The 14,695-nt window shown below is 41.9% G+C and overlaps 1 protein-coding gene across 1 annotated transcript; it reads right to left on the bottom strand.

Moving 5' to 3' along the window:
* Positions 1 to 4,436: 4,436 nt before the first annotated feature.
* On the bottom strand, positions 4,437 to 14,353 carry LOC115782327 (E3 ubiquitin/ISG15 ligase TRIM25). The gene is made up of 7 exons (XM_030732444.1): positions 13,988 to 14,353; positions 10,517 to 11,484; positions 8,728 to 8,823; positions 6,232 to 6,480; positions 6,100 to 6,122; positions 5,580 to 5,734; positions 4,437 to 5,444 (listed from the first exon to the last, which is right to left on the bottom strand). The coding sequence occupies exons 1-7, from the start codon at positions 14,235 to 14,237 to the stop codon at positions 4,900 to 4,902; spliced, it is 2,286 nt and encodes a 761-aa protein (XP_030588304.1). The 5' UTR covers positions 14,238 to 14,353; the 3' UTR covers positions 4,437 to 4,899.
* Positions 14,354 to 14,695: the final 342 nt, after the last annotated feature.

Raw genomic sequence — 14,695 nt, 5'->3', positions numbered from 1 at the left:
AATAAAGAGATATGCGGCTGGTACTCAGCCTATGATCTGTTTTATGTATACATGAAAACTAAAGTACACAGAAAGATATGGAAGGTTTACATAATATATCTATGGCTGTGTTTTTAACCATGTATGGAAAGACAGTGTACTCTCAGGTCCTGAGTAGGTACTAAAGTTATTTAAATACAACCTCAGATGAACAGCTCACAAAATATTACACCATTATTACACCATGTCATTATTTATTTAACAAAAACTAAGCCAGAACAAAGAAGCACTGTGTGAAAACCTAAACACACTGTCCCTGCTTCCATAGGAATTAAGAGCATAAGTAGCAGCCAGGTGCTGCTATTCAAATGTACTTCATTAATTGGTCATCAGCATGTGTGAGCGCCTCTGTAAAAGCAGAGGTTTGGGCAGCTTTGTGGTCTGGAGCATTCAGGTGTGCGATAACAAAATGGCAAGCAGGAAAGGAGGAAAGACATCAGCAATGCTGCTAGAGAAGTCCATCATTCTAGATTATTCACAAGTGGGAGACATTCAAGACAACTGCCAATCTTCCCAGGAGTGGACATCCCAGAAAATTCACCCCAAGGTCAGACCTTGCAAACTGGAAAAAAACCCAAGAGCAACATCTCAGACTAAGGGCCCACTTAGCATGTCAAATGTCAAAGTTCATGACAGAACAATTAGAAGAAGGCTGAATAAGCAGTCTTTTTTTCTAATTGTACTAGAGAAAGCCTTATATCTCTAAAAAGAAGCTGTAGCTGAACAAACCACTTCTGAAACAATGTCCTTTGGACAGGTGAGAGCAAAGTTTGGACATAATATACAATGCTATATTTGGCAAAAACCAAACACAGCATATCAGCACAAACACCTCATACCAAGCGTCAGCACAGTGGTGGAAGGGTTTCAAGTTACTGATGCTAAAGGTGGTTCTGCAAGCTACTGAATCATGGGGTGCACTTAAAAATGGTGTGACCCATTCATGTATCTTGACTTCTATTCCAGTTCACAGTAGCGAGGGGAGAGGGGCCTATCCCAGCAGGGATGATGTAGCCCATCCATCCATCCATCCATCCATCCATCCTCTTCCACTTATCCTGTTCAGGGTCACCTGAGGAATAATACTGAGAAAGATAAAAACAGTGATGGGCTAGAATTAAATAAAACTTTTACCACAATGTGACCTTTAAGGTTAACTTGGCTCTTAGAATAAGATTATTTTTGGCAGATTGTTACCAGGTTACACTTTAGGCTCTACACCTTACTGGCAGTCACTAGAGTAGCTAGCAGTGCATTCAATTAAACCTAATTTTATTCAGCCTGTTTGAAGAAAACATCAGATGAGCTTCTCATGACATGTTTATCTTCTTTACACCAAAAGTAAAATTCAGTATCATCAACATCAACAGTTGCTAAAATTTATAAAAAAAAAAAAAATCAGGTCCCAGCTTATGTCCAAGCTACACCATGGTTCCTCTCTCTTGAGCCACAGCCACCTGGAAGCTCTCTCTGCAGCTTAACTGATACTTTTGGTGGCTTTCTACTCCAGCAAATCTCTGGAGCCAAGAAGCCTAAGTGTGCAGTGCAGGGAGTGCCCCGGGAATCTCCTGCAGCCCACCTCAATGGGCTCACAGTGGGCCTTCCACCCCCTGCAGACCTCAACAAGCTTTTTATATTTTGTCTTCTTTTGTTCGAGCACCTCCTCAAATCGGTCTTCCCAGGGGGACTGTGTGTTCCAAGAGCAAGACTTGCTTGGAAGAGATGGATGATAAAACCAAGTCTGGCGTAAGTGTTGCTGTGGCGATGTACTCTGGAAAATAGTTTTTTCGGGTCCACCTGTAGCTGCCGAGGCTAGCAAGCCCATCAAGGACTTGAGCTGGCTTGGGGGCTTGGATCCTGCTCGGATGAAGGTCATATTTTGCACTGCAGGGATCTGGTGTTTGGCCTGTTGGATCCCTGTACAGATGGCATCAACAACTGCCTTCAAGACCTAATTGAGGTACCATGTATATCTCCCCTCTACCAGGGCTTTGGTGCAGTGGCTCAAAATATGCTCCAGGGAACCTCTGGCCTGACACAGTGGCATGCTGGGGTTTCTGCAAGACCCCAACTATGCAAGTTGGAAGGGCTTGGCAGAACATTGTACACTGACTGGATCAGAAATGGGAGTCTTGCTGGTTCCCATTTCCAGATCTCCATCCTGGTGATCTTCTGTGTCAATGCCTGGCTCGATTCGAGATTCTTGCTGGAGCATGGCCACTGCCCTGTTGCAGCGCCTCTCCTCAACCTCTGCCCTGAAGAGAATGTTGCTGTTGTAGAGAATTTTTTTTTCCATCCAGATGGTTAGAAGGGTATTTGATTATTGTAGAAAAACCTTCAGAAGATCAGTGAGTGCTGTTTTTCTGTGATTCCAATTGAAAGGTTATACATAGAGAGAAGCTATAGAGACACCTAATTATGCCATGTTGCTAGATTGTAATTGTGAATTTTCACATGCTGAATGGATCGACAGTATCTCCATCAGTATAATGAGAGTGTTTGACTTATCTTGAGCCAAGAGGTAAAGGTCAACTCAGGCACATTGCCCCATGAAAAATGCAAATTGAAGTGGCTACTGGTCCAAGCTCAATAAACGAGGCAATTTGTGCTGCACAGTCCTATTATTTCCAGTTCCACAAAGAACAACCTTTAACGTGACCCAGAACAAATTCAAATGCTACCAAATATCAAACTTTGAAAGTGAGCTTGTTTAACTTTTAAGAGAGCTAGCACAAGGTCACCAGCAAAAAAAAAAAGAGAGAGAGAGCGGAGGAAGAGTGACATTCTGTGGCATTAAGAAGACAGTTGAGTGGAAGTCTTGCTGCCTCCCATCTGTTTGACCATCTCTGACCTCAGTAATTTCATGCCATTCCACTTTCTTCCCTAACAATGATGACAGATAAAAGCTTGCAATAAAAAGGGAGCGCGCTGACTAAGAAAGCTTTGCAAGTAAGACCTGTTTTGACCCACTCAAAGTGCTACTTCAGTATGAGCCAGTAGGTTTCTGCGTAGACAAAGGAGATTATTGGAAGGCTGTTGTTAATGTGTCTATGAGTTTAGATTTCTTCAAATTAAGCATTGATTTTAAAAGCTAATAGCCCTTCAAATTGCCTGGTTTTCTTTAGTTTGTAGGTAATCTGTTTATTTCCAATTGAGAAAACCATTGGAAAAGAACACATTTCCCTAAGTAAATGCATTATTTTCCAACTGCTTATAGTCATTCCTGTGCCTTTTCAGTCACATCCACAGTAATTTATTACTGTACCCTGACATACCACTGACATGGTAATTAAGGGATTTGATTCTATTCCCATAGACACGGCAGCCAGATATAGAAGAGGGGCTCTTAATATGAAGACATTTTGACAAGTAGACACTTTGCCTTTAATGTTTTAGATGTGGGAGACCATGGGGAACATTAATGAAGACCCTGTCCATTCTTCACATCACATTGATTTTATTCCTTGAAGAATATGTGCCACGTTGTTCTATACCAACATACTATGCGCTCTAAGCTTAGCTTACTGAGGGATAACAATTCCCGAAAAGCTTGCGATAGCTTGTCTGAGAGACCACTAGAAGAGAATTTAATTATCCCAACTGCTTAAGCCTCCTCCTCTTCATCTCTCACAGAAATGTCTTGCATCCTGGCTTCATGTGTGAGCTGGAAAAGAGTGAGAAATAAAGCAAAACCCACATAGGGTTTGTGATTACCTTTGGATCGTGTGGCTGCAAGTGTGAAATTGCTGTCATGGTTGACTGGAGCACCTGCTCAGATTCAGGTTTCTTAAGTGTTTAAAATTACATCAATAAATGTCAGGAGAAGCTGCCAGATTGTGGAGGAATTAGTTATTCAACTATGCAAGAATAACTGTAGCCGATTTCCCCACCAGGGTCAGTTAAGACTTTGATTTCTTTTCAGTTATATCACATTTGTTGCTTTAACAAGTCTGTATCCACTGTGATCCACAGACAGCTGTCCCTGAACCGCTGGCATTCAGTTGCTTGACCAATCATCCAGAAGGAGTTTATGTAAATACCATTTTGATCCCTCTCAGTGACGTCAACCACACAGACCCCCAGTCACAATAAATGAGCCACAGACTTTGCAAAGTAAAGGACAATTTAGCAGCTGCTTCGCTCTGCCATGCTATACGGGCTTTATGCCAAAGGCAAGTGGTTGTTGTCACTAAAGCTCACATGCTGTGGGAGCAGTGAGATTTAAAAGTTAGCGCACCAACTGTCACCTGTTGTGGGGAAACACATCACCCACTCACACACCTGTGTTTCTATTTAAAGGCACATGGGAAGGACCATGGCACGCAGTAACGTAGGTTTTGAAACTGACATTTTATTTCAGTAAAAACGAGAGCAAAGAGATGGTGAGACATACAAAGTACAATTTGAACATTTTAAATCATGCATTCAGATTAGAAACAGTATCCAAAATATTTTGGCACTGATCATCATTGATAACTTGTCTACCACTTAAAAACTTGCTCATTTGTTGATACACAACATCAAAATTTTAAAAAAATAAAAATAAAAATCTGGTGTTTCTATAAAAGAAAACAAAACAAACAAATACTACCAGTGATTAGATTGTCATGTGTAGAGTACAATGAACAGCATTTCTATCAGTTCTAACGATTCCAGTTCTATCATAGGATATAAAAATCACATTTAGAGAAATCAGGGAATGTGTGCAGTGTAGGACAGAACGATAATCCATGAGAAATTTACACAATGACACATTTTATTGAGAAAAATTAATACTTTTTTTTTTTTTTTTTTTTTAAAGGCACCACAGCTTCAGAAAGTTAATTAATCAGCAGAACTGGTGTGCCGCTTCTGTACAGTTTACGACTCGAACAGCTCACAGACAGACAGATGCGTTTTAGACACAGAAAAGGCTGGGTAAAGAGGATTAGTAAACCTCTGCTTGTAGGAATACATTAAAGCTAGACTGCCCCCTGGTGTCACATTAAAGAATGATAAAATACCATCTTCAAAGTCAAGGAAAACTCCCACCCTTTGCAGTCCACTTGCATCCACAGGAACTGACACCTTATTATGCTGGGCTTCAACCTTCCTTTTGTCACAGGCCAGACACCAGGAAAAACTGTTGAACCCCAGACGAGAGTTGTCCTTTTGGCCTTTCCTCTCTATCTGAGCCTCACACAGCCCCACCTTCCAGCGGCCATCGTCCACGGACACATTCACCTCCCAGTACCAACGGCCCCTCTCCAGTGCACTTGAGGCGAGGACCTGTGGGAAGGAACTGAAGCGAGCTTCGTGCTCTGTGTAAGCCTGCTGAGCATCGCTGTAGGTCACCGTTCTGCTGTTATCAGACAGCTGCAGCTTAAGATGAGCTGTATCTGCATCCAAGAGGGGAATGGTGCCATCTGTGAACATGATTAAGTAGGAAGAATTTAGATGAGAAAATTAAGAATAACTGAATATTCTACATGTATTTAGTCCTGTGGTGTAATTAGCTGTGAGAGCTGTATAAATAGTACTATAAACAGAACAAGACTTACAGAGCAGCCTGTAAAGGTCTCTGTCGTTGCCTTGTATATTGATGACCACTGTGTCCAGCCGCTTCTCTGTCCACTTCTGCAGGCACTCCAGCTGGGGACGATTCACTTCCTCCGGGGCCTCAAACTGCTCCACGTAGCTCCCCATCTCACTACTCCTGATGAAGGCGAACACAATCAGTCGTGAGCATTAAGACTATTGCGCATTACTGGGCAAATATTATAAAAAAGTGAATTGCACATATAAAAGCCCATCTCCATTTCTTAGATGTGAGCATCACTCCCAAAATACTGAGTGTGAGGGAAATGTACTTGCATTTGTACCCACAGCACAACAATGTCACATTTATTTCCAAATCAGCATCTGTGCTGACTGCATTGCAACAGAACTTTAAAAAGCCAGTTTTTACTAACTGAGGTGAACTGACTCGCACTTTGATTAAAAAAAGTGAACGATTATGCAGCATCTTTGAGTCGCCACTTTTATTGCAGCAAAGCAGAAGTTAAAAAGCAAACTACTCACAGTTGGGCAATCTTGTTGTATTCCTGCAATGTCAGAAAAAAGAGAGAGCAATTTTTTTGTGTAAATATTAAAAATACAGCTGTAAATATATGTACAAATATTTTTTTAACAAACAATAATATTCTAACTGACCATAATGAAGGCCTGGTCCTGAACAGATTTGTCTCCTTTGGCATCAGCCAGACTCTCTAGTGTGTGGAGGCCTTTTTGGATGGATTGCAGGGATCTACGGAGGAAGCTGAGTTTCTCCTCTAGTCCCCCCAAAACTCGATTCTCCTCCTTCGTCACACACTGAAGAGCTGATTGTTCCTCCTGCTCCAAGGCCTCTCTGATGGTGCTGTACTGCTGCTTCACTCCTGCTTGTGCTTCACTTAAAACCCCCTGGACAGACAGAGCATAAATCCATGGCATGTAATCACTCTGGCATTGCTTTTCACTGCTGTTAGATTACTCTAATTTCTGATTACTAGTGTAGCATACAACACTTCAGAGATGCAAAGATTTCAACTTAATACGCTTTTTCAGTCCGTTTAAATTTCAAACATAAAAGCTGGATTTTGTGTATTAACTGATATCTATCCATCCATCATCCACCTGGGTCTGCAGCCTTGGCTGATGTCGAATTGCTGCCGAGATTTTCTTAATTTCCCGGTAAATCATGTATCCTCCGAGCCCAAACAGAAGAGATACCGCTACCAAATAGCCGAATATGTAGACGTCTTCAACGTCCTCGATCTCCAGAGCTGAGAGGCACACAGGTCTCCACGAACTCCAAGAATCGATGACATATCCAACTGGGTCTGTTCCACTCGGACACGCAGGCTCCCCTTTCCCCAATCTCATTGTGGAGAAAATTCGATCAGTGGTGTTTAGGGCCCAGTTTGCCAGATCCATGTTGCTCTCAATCTTATTCTTATTCGGACAGTGTGTAAGAGACGCTCTCACAGCAAGCAGCAAGCAGGAGAGATAGGGAGGGCAGGGAGAGAGATAGAATACGACCGTCTCCGTCAGAGAGCAGGAGGGAAGCCTGTTGGACCTGAGCCGTAAAGCGGACGGGTAGTCCAGCTGAGAATGTGCTCGCAGCCGAGAGGGGTTAGATCTGGAGGTAAGGTTCAGTTCTGCACGGTGAGGACAGTAACAAATGAATTTGGAATACTGGATTACTGAATGAGTTCCCCAGTGTGACTGAAGGCTGTTGGAAAAAAAAACATGCAACCTGTTCCAAAACAACATCTGCATTATCAGGAATTCGGCTCCCTAGCTGGCCTTGGGCTGGCAATCATATCTCTCCAGGACAATGTGTGATGGTCGCTCTTTCCCCTCAGCCCTCTCTGTGATTTGAGAAGCTGGATCTGGTGTACCATGGCCGCTGATGAACTTCCATCACTATCAGCAAACTGTTTTGGCTAGGAGCTGGCATCTGGCTCCACAATGACCTGACCCTCTCGTCTCCGTCTGCATCCCCTCCTGCCCCCCTCCTTCCCCACCATATTGCTATCCTGGCTTTAAATGTGCAAATATGCTTTGCTAAGGTGTTTTTTTTGGACCCTGGTATGGTGCTCATCTTGAGCACCGTACCAGATGACTTTTTTTTAACCTAACTACCCCATGATGTGTGTTTGTTTTCTTTTTCTGGGGAAAAAAGTGGCGGCGCCAGTGAAAAACGGCAGCGGCTGCAGACACCCATCTCCCCTATGTTAGTCTTGTCTGTTCTTCTCTGGATGGTTGTTCCGAACGGAATTTCGTTATATTATGATGGAATGTCGTTATATAATTTGTTGTATAATGATTAATTTCGTTGTGTATAATGACAATAAAGTTCTATTCTATTCTATCTTCTTCTGCTTATTTTTTTCAGCTCAAAATAAAATTCACATAACAATGGAGATTACTACATTAGGGCTGCCCCCCCCAACAGTCAATGAGAAGAAGAAGAAAAAAAAATCTACAGGAAGTGGCAACACTCAGTTGCGAACAAAATGGTCCCTGTGGTTAGTAAATGATAACTAAACATTAGGTACAGTAAATCCAAAGTGTGCGATCATTTTGATGGTGTAAAGGGTGATCCCAGGAAGGAGACAACGTTCCTCAACTTCAAATACAGCATTAGTCACTTAAGCCTTGACTATACTCTGTTGCGGACACAGACGTGAACATGAATAGCTGGAGACGCCTTGATGGAGCAGTTATTCCTGTTATACTTCTTTGAAGTCCGCTGTCTGGGGTGCATACCTAGTTGGTGCACTGTAATGTAAAGTCTCCACAGAAGAGTCTATGTGGTCACAAATAACAGGCAGGGGGACATCTGCACAGAACCTCGCACTCATCATCCGATGACAACATTAATCTCACTCGGACCCAAGCAGACTTTAGACAGTGTAGAGACAGGAAACGGGGGAAAGACACACAGCGAAGCGGCATATGCATGTGGTTGCCTGCTCCACCACTGAGCCACCCGACTGGAGATGTTTAATAACCAATTTTAGTCAAGTATATGCACAAAACTGAAAGTTCAATGCAATTTGTAGCACACATATAACCAAGAAATCAAGTAAGGGAAGCCCTCTTGTAATTCTTAGCAGCTAACCTGAATGTATGTATATTTAACGACAACATTGGCGCTCTTACTTTGAAAGTCTCTTTCTTCTGAGTGAGTTCAGTCACTCGGTTCTTCACTTGCTCTTCAGCCTCTTGCAGTTGTTTGATCTCTTCTTTCAGGTTTCCCTGAGGAAAAATGTCCACAAAGATTAAAAACAAGTCTCAGAGTATTTTCTATGGGTTTGATTGCATTTATATTTAGCAACAATTACTGTCTAGAATAGAATAGAATGCCTTTACTGTCATTATACAGAATGTACAATGAGATTGAGTCTGTTCACAGATGGACGGTTACATGTTTCTGTTCTTCAGGCTCTCTTCTTCTGCACTTTTAATTTGAAATAAAATAGTTTGAGCAGACTTTGCCAAACATAAAGTGGCCCCAAAAAAGTATTTTGAGTAAAGTCTCAAATGATGAGGTTTATTTAGAAAATGTGTGATAAGTTGCGAACTTAGATCAACAGAAAAAAAATTATAATTATTTTGTACTAAACTAGACACAAGTGGCTGTCATTTCAGAAGACATAAATATATCCCAAATATCAGGAAACAGAGGCAAAGATTACGTCAGACATCAACGCCCTACTACCAAATATGACCCCGCACACAGATCATTACGATCATTGGTTTTCGCCGCTGAGTGGAAGTTAAACACAGATATAACTCACTCAGATGATCTCTAACGGCTGGTGTTTGGTTTGTTTCAGTGTTTCATTTGTTCCTGAGCAAATCGGTTTGGCTGAAATTAAAATTAAGCATCATAATGTTTATTAAACATTTTTAATTAAACGTTAATGTCTCACTTAATACAGTTGGAAATTAATCATTCGCTCAGCTGTATTCCTTGATGCTGAAATGTGTTATGCTTGTTTTAACAGCGTATTTTGAATTAAAGACTTAAAATCAAACCACAAAAAGGAGCAAAAGCTCGTTCTCTGTTTAACCAGCTGCTTTTACACAGCTGTGCTTCGCACTGTCACGGTTGCTAGGCGACATGAGCTACGCTGAGGTGAGGGCAGGTGACGCTGATATGAAGGCTAGACCGTCCAAGTTCACAGACGCTCACTTCCGGCCTTTGCGGTCTTCGTGGGCTGCGAAGGACCCGGTGGGTTGGGTCCTTCGAAGGATGCCGCCCCTGAATTTGGACACAGCTACGGAGACGACGGAAGAGACTACGCTGGTGGATGGGAAATTTAAATACAAGAAACTTCCAGATGGAAGTACACACAAAAACACTGAGTTTGCTTATCACAGGAGCACTTCCACCCTTTGTTGGTCTGTGTAGTAGACTGGTGGGAAAATAAACAAGATTTTGAAGTGTAAGCTTATGTATATTGATTCATTCATCAACCAAACTTAGATTAATATTAATATTTATAAATATATCCCAAATATCAGGAAACAGAGGCAAAGATTACATCAGACATCAGCGCCCTATTACCAAATATAACCCCGCACACAGATCATTACGAGCACACAAAATGATTACATTGGTAATGATTTTGTTTGAGGGCTGATTTGTTTGTTACCCAGCTGCCTTGTGTTTGCGTGTTAGACTGCATGTTATTCTTGCAGTGTTATTTGTCACATGTTATGTTTGCTGTATGAAGTAGGGGAGTCGAAATATTTTTTGGAAATGTGCGCTTCTGTTTTACCCCATTTCCTCAAGGCATATTTACAAAGGTAACCTGTCTCTTGCCAGGCCACCGTTGTACACAAGAATGTGCTCCTAATGACTTCCTGGTTTTTTAAACTAAACTACAGCTAGAAGCCAGATGTCCTGAAATGATCTCAGGTGCATTAATTCAGCAGCACTCACCCTGAGCTCTCTCTCTGCCTCCCTGATGCTGATGCAGGCGTGGTCGCGATGGGAGCCTATGACGGTGCACACAGTGCACACACAGACTGCACACTGCCGACAGTAGATACGGTTTATCTCCTGGTGCTCCTGACACCTCCACAGGGAAATGTCCTCCACTGGAGAAACCAGGGTGTGATTCTGGAAAACTGGCGTGTCCAGGTGGGGGCGCAGGTGCTCCGAACACATAGAGGCCCCGCACACAAGACATGTCTTCACTGCAGATTGATACCGGCTTTTAGGACAATAATGGCAGGGCACAGGGCGGGTACTTTTGTTCTCTGGCCTGGAGAAGATGTCAACATGACTTGGGGATCCTGAAGCAGCTGAAGGACTTTTGGTGAAGATTGGAGGAGACTTGCCAACATGGTGCACAGGAGGTTTATCTTTTCCTGGAGTTGAGGTTGCAGGAAAGCTGTGAGAGTTGGCAGCTGGCTCAGGTGTCTTTGGTGACGCATGTATCCATGTCACTTGCGTGTCTTTCTTGGGGGTTGCAGGAGGAGGAGCATCACATATGTCGACTTCATTGGAGCTGTCAGATTCATCCAATTTGATGACTTCTTTTAATTTATGCTGGTTCTGCTGAACTGAGATGTCTTGTAGCCCTTCGCTTGCAGATGCTCCATTGCTGTCAGAGTTCTCCCTGGAGGATGAGCCATCACCCTGTTTAGATTGTGAAGATTCTGGCTGTACTACTTTCTTAGATGTTTCCACACCTGTTGACACCCCAGAATTATTTGGCAAGGATGTGGTGGGAATCTCTGTGTCACTGGACCGCACACGGGGGCCCTCAACAGTTGATCTCTTTGTTTCAGGTTGCTCAGGTACAGGTGTGCTGGCCTTCCTCTTTCCGAGGAGTCGGCTGGTGAGGGAGGGCCTCCTTAAACTTGAGTCTGACGCACTTTCTTCATCATAACTGGTGGATGCACCTTTAAAGAAAGAAGAAAAACACCACACACACCAAATACAAGATGAGCAGGTCTTAGCACAGGCTGACTTTAGACTTTTGTAGCAAAGTTTCATATAAACACCTGCTTGCTACATACTGCCAGCACACCTGCACTCTGCTCCACTTAAAGCAACTGAAGAGACTGTACTAGCTCTTTTGCACCTCTGTGACTAATTATGTTGCCTTTTAAGCATGAAAGGTAAGCAACACAAATCAGCTTTTAGTGCAGTGAAGATTTAAAGCTGCTGCCCAAACTCATGAACACACATCACAAATCGACTTTTAACCGTGTTGTCTATTTGCTTTCAAAGATCTCAAACTTTGACCTTTTTTCCCCCCTGTACAATTAGAGACTTTGACCTGTGACACTGTACTCAAATGCTGAACACTGATCCCAATAAATGACACAAGAGCTAATGTTTTTTTAAACTCTGAGACAGTAAGTAACAAAGGGCATTTACTCAGGAACCAAAATACTTTCAAATTCTGAGGTACTTTTATTTCACTTGAGTGTTAAATGTAATTCTACTTCATAATTAGCTTCCATTTAAGACAGAAATGTGGGTTTTTGCTTCTCCTACATTTATTTGAAAGATGTTACTGGTGATTCTACAGAGATTTCATTAAAATGCATGGCAGCACAGCAGTGCAGTGGTTAGCACTGTCACCAAAGAGTAAAACGGTTCTCAGTTTGATCACGCAGGCCGGCTGTGCCTTTCTGTGATGAGTTTGGTCTCCCCATGCCTGTTTGATTTCTCTCTGTGTACTCCAGCTTCCTCCCTCAGCTGAAAGACCTGCATGTTAGGTGAATAAGTTAATTACTTAGGTTAACTGGTGGCCATAGGTGTGAATGGTTGTCTTTCTGTTAGTCCTGTAATGGAGTAGAAACCTAGCAAGGATGTACCTTCCCTCTCATTCCATGTCAGGTGGAATAGGCTCCAGCACCCCTGCAGCCTGGCATCAGATAAGCAGTTAAGACAATGGATGGACATTAAAATGCAAACGAATTGTTGTGTAGTTATCAATGAGTCTAATAGTTGTCAGCAGTCCCACCAAAGACAACTATTTCTAACTTCATTAACTGCAACAGATTAGAGCCCAACCACCATAGCAGTTGGATCGTAATTGTGTATCACAGATGCAGTGGTATTCTCGCATATCCTTTATAAAAACTTAACACAAAAAATATACTTGAGGTAATTAGAAATAGTGTTATTGCTGTTTTTTTTGTTTTTTTTTTCCTTTTTCTGCAGGGTGCATCGATTGTCCATTATATTTATCGTTATTTTACCAGTACATCAAACTGAGATCTTTTACAAATGAGACCTGGCCAAACACCATCATACAGCATAGTTTGCAGCACATGTAACAGAGTGCACAACACAGCTGAGTTGATGGTGATGCTTAGACCTTCTCCTTAAGGTGCCAGTTAGTTTTTGAAATGCATTGCTGGAAAATTCATAAGCAAAGACCCTATCGTTTTCATTTTTCAATATAGCATAGTGTATGTATCCATCTATATATATAGACAGTGTCTGATTGATTTACTGGCAAGCCAATATTATCAGCTGATATTATCTATTGCTGATCTATCAGTATTTGCATTTACAACAGCCAATAAACAGAAACTAAGAAGTAAAGAGATGGGAGAAACACACTTCAACCATGTTATGAGTACTGATGTTGCAGTTTGTCCACCAGAGCACTCTGCAATTTCCCTGCTGGCAACAGTGTTTGGAATACCACAAACAAGACAACCAGCTGATCTGAGTGTAAACAAGTAAATAAATAAATAACTACAGGGAAATCTTGTTTATGTTTCTTGTGTCTTAAAAAAATATTGATCAATATATCAGAATATTGGGTTTTTAAATCATCAAATATCAATATCAGTCTTCAATCAGATGGGCTCTAAAACAAAGAATATCAGCATATATAATCTTTTAACCTAAAAGACCAGTTATTACACAGTTATGCTTCATTGTTACCATCTATCGATAAGTATGAATAAAAATATAGTAAATCATTTCTGTGCATAAAGAAAGTTCTGGCGTGCTAAAATCAATTCCTTTACAGTTTTTCTTACATTATATTTTAGACTACAGGATACTAGTTTTACGGCACTTGTGCGTCCCCTAAAGTTGATAAAATGGTATCTTCCAGTTAGTTAGGAAACGCAGTCTACTTGTAATTTATTAGGATGGACTCCAATTATAATTAAACTAGTGAGCATTTACTAGCTCCAGCCAGCATAAGAAGGCAATTATAACTATGGACTAATTAGTTTAGTTGTTTAGTTTACATTATCTAAAAGCTCGGTACACTCATCTTGAATGTGAGCGGGAGACCTCTGACGTTAGCATCTAGCATTAGATTAGTTAACAGCCAATCCCGCCTTCACGTTTGTATTGCGCCATTGTATGATCCGTTATTTTCACCCATCCGGCTACAATTTCAATGTTAACCTACTATCTTAACTGTACCTGCAGTGCTGCGAGGCTGCGCCCGTCCTTTGGGAGCTGGTGACCGTATAAAACTGCTATCAAACGGCAAAGTCTGGTACTCGGTTTTACACCTCCACTCCGGACAGTGGTACGGCCCGTTCGGATTAATGCTCCACAAGTCTCCAATGCACCGTTGGCAGAAGCGGTGATTGCACTTCAGAGTGACCGGGTCCCGGGTCAGCTCGTTGCAGAGAGGGCACTTCGTTGGCGTATCCAACGACGCTCCCATTTTGTTTTGGCCTGTTTAGTTTCTATTTCCGCGATCACATGCAGCAGCAGCAGAGGCGGAGCCAAATATTTGAATCTGCCCCCCTCCGTGAGTAAGGCCTGAATTAATCACCTGCGTCGAGTTTACGTACATAACCTACGTAAGTGGCCGACGTCGTTGCCGGTGTTGTGCCAAAAAGTGATCGTCTGCCAGAAAGTGATTTTTGATGCGCAACAGATGTGGGTGATTTTATGTGTAATGTATTTGCTCATATTGGTGAATAGAGTGTAGTCGATAGGATTTATGAAGGGCTTAGCTATAAAATGAAGAAATTACCTGTTATTCAAGTATGTTTATGACTCTGCATTATTGCATGTACATTATAATAAATCCAGTCCTCTTTGGTCACTGAAAATATCTTTGTAGAGTGTAATGTCATATTTGTTCTGATTTCTGTTGCCCTCTTGGCCACATATCTC

This window comes from Archocentrus centrarchus, chromosome 6 (assembly GCF_007364275.1).
Source record: "Archocentrus centrarchus isolate MPI-CPG fArcCen1 chromosome 6, fArcCen1, whole genome shotgun sequence".
Lineage (NCBI taxonomy): Eukaryota > Metazoa > Chordata > Actinopteri > Cichliformes > Cichlidae > Archocentrus > Archocentrus centrarchus.
Note: the sequence above shows the minus strand (reverse complement) of the source record. Positions and strands in the feature narration are given on the sequence as shown.